Source organism: Falco peregrinus, chromosome 5 (assembly GCF_023634155.1).
Source record: "Falco peregrinus isolate bFalPer1 chromosome 5, bFalPer1.pri, whole genome shotgun sequence".
NCBI lineage: Eukaryota > Metazoa > Chordata > Aves > Falconiformes > Falconidae > Falco > Falco peregrinus.
The window spans coordinates 21983373-21995762 of NC_073725.1; the positions used below are offsets into that span (position 1 = coordinate 21983373).

Genomic DNA, 12390 nt, shown 5'->3' on the forward strand with positions numbered 1-12390 from the left:
TTTTCAATAATATTGCAACTTTAGTAAGATCAAACAATATAAAGAATATTATTAAATAATATGTAGAGTATTGCTTAATAAGACTTTACAACTTCTAGATTAATATCAGATTTATGCCTTAAGAACTGAACTGGAGGCACATTGATGCATAAAGAATAAGAAGAGGTATTCTTAACTAAAACACTATATCCAATTTACTTGTTTCACTCCATTCTTTTAACAATGTCAAAACACATGACTCATTCATCAGCAGCTTTCCATCAGCAGTGACTTTCAATCAGCCAAATGAAGTTTCATCACTTAAGGTTTACCAGCCCAGTAGAACATTTTAAACTACTTTATTTACTAGTCTTCAAAAATCTTGACACTTCACAGAAAGCATTTGCAAGATGCTGTCCAGGGTATAAACTAGAGTTCTAAACCAGGACATCTCATGCTGCATCTAGTATACACATTCTTTTAGAACTAGTGCAGCTGCCTCTGCACCACATAGCAAAAACCAAAGAAACGTAAGTATATCCTCACTCCCATTAGAGAAACTCTACTCAGATCTTTGACAGAGTAATATGGAGAGAACTTTGCATTTGGGTGACCACAAAAACTAAACAAGTCTAAGATGCTGAACACAAACTACACTCATGTTATTACAGACTGATCAGATTCTTTAACATAATCTTACCCAATAACTTGGTATTTGATTCAAGTACCTTATAATGACCCAGAATGACATACTACAGATTTTCAGAGAAAACAGAAAATACTTTCCAAGATATTGTAAGCTATTAGCGAACATCACTTCATATAATGAAACTTTGAATTGTTAACACAGCAGTCTCTGGTGGCATAATTGCATGATGCCATGATAGGTATAACTTGACCTTATAAAAATTATGTGATTAAATCTGTTTATATAAAGTAGAATTCTTGTAGCGTTGAGTCCTCACCATAGGTAACAGTGCAATACAAATCATAAAAGTGTATGCTTTTTCACCTTTTCTATTAAAAAATTAAATCAAGATATCTTTACACTAGAGTCACTTCAAGGTCTTTAAATTTTATATCTGAAGTAAAACATAAGACTGTACAATCTGTTCATTACTTAAGGGCTGTGACATTTTGTGGCTAGGTTAAGAGTTCACTTGGTTGAAAACCAGTGTTTAGCACTACTAACTCATGGTTTTATCATGAATCATCCTTTATAAAAAGACCCATATGCTCGAATTAGAGCACTGCAGGACAAACTCAACTTACAGCTCTAAGATCTTGAGGAAGAGTTCAGAAATAAGAAAAGCAGATATATGCATTCTACATAACTAAGGAGATAACTTAAAAATTAAATTCACTTTTTGAAAGTCTGGGCTAACAATACAGAATTTTTTAAATATAAAACTATTAGTTGATCTTCCTGTGTAGCTTCTTGATAGTTTCATGTTTTCATTTTAGCACCAGTGTTCAGAGAGAGCAAGGAACAAACGTGAAGTTAAAGCAACAAAGAAATGCAGAGTTCTGTAATATAATCTTTCCCTTTGCCACAGATTTTTAAAGTCACAATAAACTGCCTACACTGTGCTTGATTTATACTTTGATCTTTATAGGTTTTTTTCTGTTTACTTTTTTTTTAAACATTTCCATTAGCTTTGTTTAGGATTCTAGCTAAACATATAAGGGATTTCCTTGTTATTTCCCACATCTCTGGCCCCTTAACGGTTTTGCTGAAAAAAAAAGAATCAAGTTTGTTTTGCCTTTTTGCTAAGGTTCTACAACCAACAGAATATATTTTGTTTTAATCAATAGAACACTTTTAGCTATACAGGTTTTCAGAAAGTGCTTCTGTTTTCTATACTTCCTTAGCTCTTGCAGTAAATACACCTGTAAAACCCGTTCAAGTATAAATACAGCTTTAGAGATTCAGCCTACTAAGCAATAACTGTAATGAGAGGACCATCTAGTGGTGACAACCACAATTCACACACTGCTATCACACTGTTTATCTATACAAGTCACTGGACAATTTCTCTTTGCCTTTTTTATTCCATAGTTTTAATCATTTCTTTAATTCAGATTTCGACCTTCTATGATGAGACTAAATAAATGGTTTTGTTGATTTTCTTCATCTGTTCCAGTTATGAAAACACCTATGTCAATTCTTCCATATGAAAGTTGCTCATAGCATCAAATCATTAATCTGAAGACACTCGCAAGAATGAAACTGCCAGCAACTAGGCTACAAAATAGGTTTGTTTACCTCACCATTCTCTCCTCAGAGATCTGTAATACCTTTTTTCTTAATACAAGAGACAAAAACATCACCAGTTGAGAAATGCCAGTCATACTTGGTATGTTCTACAAGTCTATCACATTTCAGCTAAACAGATGTAACAGACCAAATTACAATACAAGGGTCTAAGATTGCCACAAACTAGCAGGGATAGGAGAGCAAAAAATTGCACTGGAGGAAGCTGACTGAGAACGTGATACACATCTAGTGCCGTTTCTTTCTTCCCCAGCTACCACAGTAATAGAAGCTGTAAGAAATCCTCTTCCCTAATGAAGCTGCAGAGGGTAGGTGCAGGGAGAGGTTTCTACAAGCACACATTTAATTACTAACAGCTGAAGGAAGCTTAGTGAAGCTTCATAAACAAATCAAAATATCAAACAGTAATACAGCAATTGCTTGTAACAGCTGTTCTGCTTAATTTCTGAAAAGCTCTGACAGGACTCTAGCTCAATTGATACCCAAGAGAAAAATTTCAGGCAGTTTCTCCTCAAAGACAGGCATCCTAAAGACACTAAGCTGCTTTGTAAATTAGAGAACTAGATTCTAGTCCAATATAATCTAAACCAAATTTTAATATTATGAAAACTGAAAGTTTGGTCTGAACAAATCTCTGCCTCTTCAGCCCCTGTAAGGATCTAAAGAGAACTGCAGGATTTTCAGCAACACAAAGTTATTTCCCTTCCATACCTTGCCACCTACTCAAAGGACTCTTTCCCAATTTTAGTAGCAGTCACCCAGACTTCCATTCCAGCCTGTTTTATGCACCTCTTGCAACTCTGTCTATAACATCCTACACTGTGGAGGGTTCTTGAGGACAAGAGAGCTCTTTCCCCAGCAGGGTTCTCTATAAAGCAGGGGGCAGCAATAAGCCTCAGCCACCTTCACTGCTCAACCTTTCTTTTTCAAAGGAAATTGAAACTTTTTCCAAAGAACTGAACACAGGCCACCACAGAGGCCAGAGGAGATGTAGGATGGGAAATGGAAACTATATGCTGGCTTTACATCCCGATTTTCAAAATTGACTATGCAACCTTACAGCATCAAGAGACTAACAGAGCACTTGGCATCTCAGTTAAAGCCACAGCTGTAGGAGCCCACTAGACAGCACAGACTGCATCTGCACACAGGTAGAAATCACATTATAATGATTACAGTCACAATCTAAATGCCAAGTATTTTATCTGAGGTAAGAGCAAGCAGTAGTAAACTGATCATTTTTGGCAGAATCCATTAAATCGACAGACAACTGTTTGGAAGCAGTCCAATAAGAGAGAAACCAAGCATTAACTAGAACCCAAATAACTGCTTGTCCCAAGAAAGGATAGAAAACCCTCAAGAATGTGGTTACAGGACACCAGTACAAACTAGTGTACACAAACTCAAACCCATTTTTCTTTTACCAGTGTTAACTGGCATGGCTGGGTAGAATGAGTTTCTTTACCACTGAAGGTATAAGATTAAGAGCTCCATAAAAAGAAAAAAACAATCTTGAGCAAGAGAAAACTGAGCAAGACCAAGCAACTTCATGGATCAAGTGCTCTGTGTCAAATCCTGCAGCATTCTTTGCTTCCTCAGATGAAAGCTTATGTTCCTGGGGGACTGACATTCACCCTTCTCCCCAGCACTCCCACAGCATGCTTTCCCTGTGTGCATATTTTCCTCCTCCTGCTTAACTGCCATTCTCCTGTGTCTGCTTCAGTAGCTCTGTAAACATGACCTCTGAAGTGCCTCTTTCACCTTCACATTGTTTCAAGGATGCCTCAGGTATAGCAATAACACACATATTAGTCATACTATATTCGTTAGTCTACTTCCAGAGCGTGGCATAGAGGTCAGACTGTTGGCAAAGCAAGCTTACTGCTGCATGCTTACAGCACTGCCACCATCATGAATTAACCTCTGCTGAGTGTGAGAGAGACTGTTAGCAGATGCCTTGCAAGAATTCCAGAGAAGCCTGTGGAAGGCAGATAGTAAAAAAAAAATACATCTTTATTTATTTACAGACTGGCTGGCTCTCAATTGCAGCCCACAGCATCTGCCAAAGAAACACACAGATAGCATGGCAGGCCAGACCACGACAAGTATCTGTTCGTTACAATTAAAATGCTTGACAGACCTTCTTTCTGGTTCACTCTGGCTGGTCTTCCAAGATGGAAATAAAACCAAATACTGTCATTCATAAGACTCAAGGAGCAAACAGGGTATTAAAGATGACACTTAAAAACCCTGAAATAGTTTCACCGCAGAAGGCTAGAGGCAAGATTAAAAGCATATCCTTGTCAAGAAATCCAATCAGACAGTCCAAGAAAGCAACATAAAAAAGGCATTTAGTCCAGGGAGTCTACAAAAAAAAGACTATTCCTTCATTTCCCCAAAAGAACTTTCTCCAGTGTTCATTTCTCTGATGCTTCAATATATGCCTGCTATCAGGTACTTTAACTATAATTTTCCTAGATTTTGGTCTTAAACAGAAAGCTTCTTCATATTACGATATGAACATATATTATTTGTTACACAACACAAATCTCTGTCTCCCTTGTTTATTAACACTTTTGCCACCTCAACACAAGACTTGAGGACATTCTTTTTCCATAGCAATAAACACACTAATGTGAACAAGAACATGGGGAAGAAGTAATAAAAAATGAAAGCAGTCTGACATGCTGGGACAGAAACACAACTAGAAAACAAGAAAAGTCTGCAGAACTTAAGAGTTCAGTCTGCCGTTCTTGCTGCTCTGTCAGGATTGGCCCTCATTTTGACCATCCTAGGTGTTGAGAAGTGTTTGGCTGGCTGAGAAGGTTCTGAGATAAAATTACCTTCTGTCCTCCTAGCCTGCAAAACATTTGCTCCATTACATCACTTGCATCCACCACAGCTCATGATAAGGTATATAAGAGACAAGTCTGGCATGTAGGATTGACCTGGTAGCCAGACTTCTACTTGGATCTCCACGATAAATACACATCAAAAATCCAGAGTTTATTCTGCAAACCTGTATGGTTGTTTATGGATATTTGTTTCATTCTTCCATTCTGAACCATTCCAGACACTCAAACAATTAACTTATGATCCCCTCAATACATCTGTTATAGCAATTCCACTACAGTACGTCAGAAGCACACTATTCTCTCTTCTCAGATTTAGGAAACTCCGTATTGTCTTTCTGCTGTTAATATGAATACATCCATGCCCTATACACTCACTCCTTCAAGATACTCACAGCACAGATACCTTCTCACCCACATGAGCTGACCATTTTTGCCAAGGTGGTTGTGCAAGATTAGTAGGTCAAAATCTCTCCAATCAAGAATGAATTTTGGTCAGCTGAATTTAAACCCAGGGATAAGCTTGAATTTAGGGTAAGGCATTGTAGAATTATTACAGAACTGAGGGATCATCTGCATGTATTTGCTATATGCACTCAGAAGACTTTCAGCCTTGGTGAAGTGATATCACTCTGCCAACACTTTAGGGACACTACTTGTATAGATGACTACCACCTTCCAATATTGTTGCAAACCTTACTTCTGAAGAGAAAGAGCTGACATGTGGAGCAAACCTAAATGCTTCCGCATTGGAACACAAAAACATTCATATTGTGTCCCAAGTTCAAAAAAGACAGATATCTATTAAACTCATTAAAGACTACAAACACACCATAAATATTATTTTCCACTGTTACGTTTTCCCAATCAAAGTTTAAATATTTTTTTAAGTCTGTATTATATATCTTTAAAGATACTTGATATTTTAGGCTCAGAGAATGAAGATGTTCACTTTTTTCTTTGTCCAGGATAAGCAAGTTTCAGAAAAGCAATACAGAATTAAAGCACAGAAGAATTATTTTAGATGTTAAAAAGTATTTTACAATGGAAGAGCCAGGGGTTTTGTAATGTTTTTTTAAATCAATACTATCCTTGTAAATTCATATCCAGTTCAAGATGTGAGGAAACAGCTGTTCTGCATTTAATATTCTTTGCCTCATTTTAATTTCAGTTATTGTCTATACCAGGGGTCCTCAAACTTTTTAAACAGGGGGCTGGTGCGTGGATGACATGGCAGGCAGTCATCTGCAGCTGCTTGGTTTCGCCCCCACAACCCCCGGTGGGGGGATGGGTCTGTAAATACCAGGGGCTGGACTGAGGACCCTGGGGGGCTGTATCCGGCCCGCAGGCTATAGTTTGAGAACCCCTGGTCTATACACATCAGATAAAAGGTACCATCATTTATAGAAAGATGGTTTCCTCTAGACAGCAGCATCATGTTGCCTTTCAAAATTTACATGAATTCTCAACTGTTCACAGCTAAACTACTAATAATAAAGAATATGCAGCAAGGAGCTTACCTTTTACACCACCAAATGGACCATAAGTCATATTACAAGCAGTTCTCTGAAGATTGTGCTCATACATCAGTTTAATCTGATACTGGTTCCCATGTTCCACATTTCCCAGAGTTCCTACAAAAAAAAAAGGATATATATTTATATCTCTGATCAATGTAATGTGGAAGGAGTGCAATGTAAACAACATGAGAAAAACCTATAACTTAATCTAGGGACTCTGAGATATGAAGGCTCACACTGCTGCTTTCTTTCGGAATTTTGTAGCTTGGTGACTTTTTTTAAAGGCCAGAACCAGAAATACGGTCTCAGTATACTAAATATGAAGACTTAGCAAGAGGCTGAGATTTCACTACTGAAATGTATTTTTCTTCATGTTATGCACACATCTAAGATCAGAAAAAAGCCTGTTCAAAGGGGAATTCTTACAATTCTCTAGTTATTCAATGAATATACTATATCCAACAGCCAGCTTCAGCTGTAATATTCTTAGTCTCAAATTAAGCTGTAACTTAGTCATTAGCTATAATTTGACAAAGTTATACTTAGGGCACATTAATCACTTGCCTTTACTCTGTCTGAAATTCAATGCAGTGATCAACAATGCAAAGATAAGAGAAAAACATATGGAAACAAAAATAGTTTTATGATATGCATCACATGCTCTGGAAAGGTCTGCATGAACTTTAATTTCCTGACTCTCAGGGAACTAGCATAAATTCAAAAAGTCTCTCTAAAGAAACTGAAGCTAAAGGTCCTCTTGATAACCAAAAGTATTTCATGCACCCCATGAAGAAAACAAAACTCTTCATTACAGAGAATAACACTTAAGGACTAATATTAGAAAGCAAAAAAACCTTTGAGAACAGTCACATCAGCAGAGAAAAAGGTGGTTTCAATGAATGATATTAAGCTAAAACCTATCATGGCTTTACGTATACAAAGATTATTCCAACATCATCTTAAATCACATGCTATGAAATATTTGTAGCTTATCCTAATCTTTTAGGTATTATTTTCAACTAAAATCCAATGCAGCTTTTAAGAAATTACCCCTAAAGTAGGCCCACATTAGGGAAAGGACTGGAACAGACATGAGGAAAAAAGCCCTGGCTAGACAGAAAACTAGCTAAGTAGCAACACCAGAGGAAAAGCAAGTTAGAAAGTAATCAGTCTGTGTATACTGGCTGTAATACAATATGCAGGCCATACTTCAGTCAGCCCTGAAGGATACTTTTCATTTCTTTGTGAGAAGCATCATAGTTATTTTCTTACGAGTAACAGATATGGCAACATGTATAAAGCAAGTAAAGATCCCCCTTCATAGAAGTGTAATTTGCCATCGAAGCATAAAGAAATCGCAATTGTTATTTCTCAAAGGACTTTCTTCTTCTAAAGTACCTGCTCAGATGACAGAAATTACCATTACAGCATGAATGCTTACAAATCAGTATGAAGAGTCTGTTACAGGACTGTAAATCTTTGCTTTTATTATTACTTAAATGCTTAAGCCAAGTAGACCAAACAGCAAATTATAACTAGAAAAGAATTCGAGACTTACTGTTGTAGGCCGTTAATGCAAATTTTTAAATAAATTGTTTTAATAAAAATTGTACTGGTAGGCTACAATCCTAAAACATAGCACTATTACAGAGAAGGGAAGGTATGAAAACTGCAGAACTGCAGTACATCTCAAAAGATCACCCTTCAACAAAGATCAATTTTACAGATGTCTCCAGAAAAGATAACCAGAAGGCCAACAGAATCTGGAAAGAGAACATGTGTTTGTAACCTATCTGCCTATAAGGCTGTGAGCAGGAAGCAAGTTGCTTCAAGAAGGCCATGCTTTTATAATGAAAGGAGCCACAGCTGTCCCTGCACAGAGAAAATGAAGTTGTAGTTGTCTATTGAATTTTGAAGATGCAGGTACAATCAATAGATCTCTCATATCTGTGCTTTGCTTTAAGCATGTATTAGAGACAATTTAATGCACAGAATAGGTATTTTGTGACTTGCCTCCTCACACACATAGAGGAAACAGTATTTAGATTTTCCAAGCAAAGGTAGTAGAAGAAAAGAGATTTAAGAAAAACCACAGTGAGCAGATCAGCAAATCTCTGTTAACCACTGGGAAACATTTAGACCTAATTAGCGTTTCCTCTTCATACATGAGTTTGAGTGAGAGAACGTGACTGTAGCACAATTGCAGGGATGACAAGCAAAACACTGTATATAGCAAGTTTTGCATTAACCCAAACTTTAAAATACACTTATCTGTAAACTAACCTGAAACAGCATATACACAGAGTTTTCGGCAATGCAACACAGCCAGATGAAGTCCTTCAGTACCACTGTAAAGAAGGTTAAAAAAAGCACTGTTTTCAGATAAACTCCAGGTACAATGCATACAGGATAAAATTCAAGTAACATGCTGAAATCACTTTCAGGTGTGGACCAAATCCAAACCTTTAGGTGTTAGATGCTAGTAGAAAAACTCAGAAGTACTAATCTTCCTAAATTCATGCTGCAGTATTTTAAGTTAATTTCAAGATTAAAACAAATCCTTTAAGAATATGTTTTAAGATTTAAGTACAAAAAGCAAGTCAACTATTTTCCCAGTTTAGCTTGAAATTCATTTCAAACAAGGTGCTGTTAATTCTTCCAAAAAACAAAGGGATATGAGAATCTTCCCTCCAAACAAGTATTTTTCAGCAACCATGTACATTACTTATTGAAAAATTCACTTTCGTACTAGCATCATGGAACCTAAATTATTTAAATTATAAAGCAGAAGTCATAAACTTAGAATCCTATATTCACATTCTTCATCCCCCAATCCTAAATACTATTTCCTGCAGAGAAAGTTCTTGTGCTGTGACTATAGAAAATGTTCTAGATCATTTCACAGGGTAAGGCATTAGAATTCCAGCACAGGGCCAGCCCATTAGAACTTGGATAAAAGAAAAACAGTTTCCAGCTGATGCAGGCCTTTCAGGTTGTGGCCTTTTGTCTCAGGGCACAAGTCTCTCCCATGGTCAGTACAGGTTTTTCTCTCATTTTAAAATAAAGTTTGTGCTGCAATATTAGAAGTTAACTTCAAAATTAAAATGAATCCCTTAAGATCATGTATTTAGTTGGCTGTAAGACAATCTACTTAGGAGAGCTTCATTTTAAAAATGAGAGAAAATTAATCCTTTAAGAAAAAAAAAATGAAGTTCTCCTAAACAGATTCTCTTACAGCCAAAAAATATGAGGCATAGACTCACAGTATCTCTCTTCTACCTGGCCACTTATTGCCACTAAATTAATTGGAATTAAAGATCTTCAATCTATCAAGACCAAAACAACTGGTCAATATTACATCTTAGATAATAACAAGTTACTCAGGTTATCTTAACACCTAAAAAATCCTTTCAATATAAGGTTTTTCCTGTTCTACATACTTCTAAGAAATCATACAACTACATAGAAGATTATTCTCCAAATATACTTTAAGTAAAAATTCTCTCATATTGAGATGATTCAAGAAGATCAAATGCATATTACAGAAATCATAGATGTGCTTAATAGTTGTCCGTCTGGGAACTCAAAACTCAGCTTCCAAAACAAAGACAGACTATCACATTCAAGCCTTAAATAAACTGCAACATTGACTTACGAAACAAATTTTCCCACTTCCACCTGCAATATTGGTTCTCGTAACTGCACTTCCAAAAGCAAGTCTTCAGGTTGTACTTCATCTCCAGGTTTCACAGGGTGTGGATTAAAGATTCGGAGATATCCCATGTAACTGCCCACAATAATTTTATCTAAAAAAAACAAAGCCAAAGGAGACTACAGAATACAATAGCACATGTGGATTTTAGTTTGCTGCAGAAGTGCTTCAAAGAATACCCCATAAAGGCAGAATATTAATATGATTCAATTAATGTTGATTAAGCTCTGTCTTCTAGGTTAAGATTAGCAATCTTTTTTTTTTTTTTTTGCAAATCCATGGAAACCCTGTCCACAAAGGGTTTAATACAGCAATTATCATGGTGGTGGCATTATTCCACCATTTTGGGTTGACGTTCACACCTCTTAAAAAGTCCCATTCTGAGTTTGAAGAGTACTTGAAGCTCCAGGCTTCTACATCTTGGATTTCTGCATACACGTATCACACCAACAGAAGTGCAGATTTTTAAAATTGGGACTGATGACATTTATCAAAATGCAAACTAGAGCCAGGTAATAGTACATGAGGTCAACAAAGCTAAGCCTTGAGATCACCTGCTCTTGAGACAGATCCCTTATCTCAAAGATTAATGCAATAGTTACATCAGAGTTATTTTGGAATTGGTATTTTAAACAATTAATCATTTTATTGTTAGTGAATTACAAAAAATATTAATAAAAAAACCAAAGCAGGGCATCCTGCAATAACAACTAACAACTCAAGTTGGTTGCCAGCACTTATTTCCTCTAGATATAGATCATCATATCAATGCAAATCAAAACCAATAAAACTTCTCCACAAGTCAGGGGAACACACAAATACTCCTAAACCAAGTTGAGCAGGCTCTAAAGGCTTGGCATACTTCCACAGGATCCCATGCAAAAGCTCAGAACAGCTGCTTCGTTCTGCCTCAAAAAACTTGCACCTCCATATCCTTCATTCAGAGAACACTGACTGCCCTCCCCACTCCTATATTTTCCTCAGTTCAGTAACAAGTATTCCATCAACAGTAAACTAAACCCATTTTAGCTATTAATTCATTAAAAATACTTAAGCTTAAGTGAGGACATTTTGACCTGTGATTAGACAATTGCAACCAGCTGGTTCACTTTTGGTCCTGAACTCTGGAAGAACAGCCTAGTCAAAAAACAAAGAAAATATAACACTGAGGAGAAAAACGAAAGAGCAGACTACTCCTACAACACTGTTTAAATTCTGCTTTTATATCAATTACATTTTTTTCCACTAGGAAAAGACAATTCAGAACTCCAGCAGCATTTTGGGGTTTTTTGATCACAGGTCAGTCTAAACCATAACAGGCCTGCTAGCAACAGATGGGGTACACCTGTCTCAGAGGGCTTAAAGGATCTGTGCACAGGAGTTAGCAGGGCTTGCTGAAAGAGCTTTGAACTAGATTTGAAGGGGGGAAAGGGATAAAACCAGCCTTGCTAGAGATAAGCCTGGGGGCAGCAGGCTAATATTTGAAGGATAGAGTCCTAGCAAGGTCCTTTGGTCTGCTGTCTCAGTGCAGGCAGGGTATGGAGATCCATGCAGCAGCAAAGATGCAAGGGTTATTGACGTGTTAGAAACCACAGAAGTGCCCGAAAACTACCGCATAGGAATTAGGGTTTCTCCTTCCCAAGAAGAGGTGGCAGTATCAACAGCCCCACTGAAGCGCATCTACACCAGTGCACACAGCACGGGCAACAAACAGGAGGAGCTGGAAGCCATTGCAGAAGGAAAACAGTGACACAGTTGCATCACAAAAACGTGGTGGGATGACTCGCACAACTGGAGCGCTGCAGTGGGTGGCTATAAACTCTTCAGAGGGGACAGGCCACGAAGGAGAGGTGGTGGGGTAGCCCTGTATGTTAGGGGGTGTTTCCATTGTCTAGAGCTTGATGATGGTGACTATGGGGTTGAGTGTTTATGGGTAGGAAGAATGAGAGGGAAGGGCAACAAGGAGGATATCAAGGTGGGAGACTGTTACAGAGCACCCAACCAGGATGAAGAGGCAGACAAAATATTCTAAAAGCAGCTGGGAGAAGTCTC

At 37.3% G+C, this 12390-nt stretch overlaps 1 protein-coding gene across 5 annotated transcripts in view; it reads right to left on the reverse strand.

The window, feature by feature from the left end:
* Positions 1–12390, reverse strand: part of BBS9 (Bardet-Biedl syndrome 9) — a 311265-nt gene that overhangs the window by 294641 nt on the left and 4234 nt on the right. For 4 of the 5 annotated variants that reach the window (XM_055804136.1, XM_055804135.1, XM_013303082.3 and 1 more), the window contains exons 3-5: positions 10282–10432; positions 8910–8974; positions 6627–6740 (exon numbers count right to left, since the gene is read on the reverse strand). In XM_055804136.1, the coding sequence (XP_055660111.1) occupies positions 6627–6740; positions 8910–8974; positions 10282–10432 (330 nt within the window). The remainder of the gene's footprint in view (positions 1–6626; positions 6741–8909; positions 8975–10281; positions 10433–12390) is intronic. The other variant, XM_027793639.2, reaches the window with a different exon arrangement.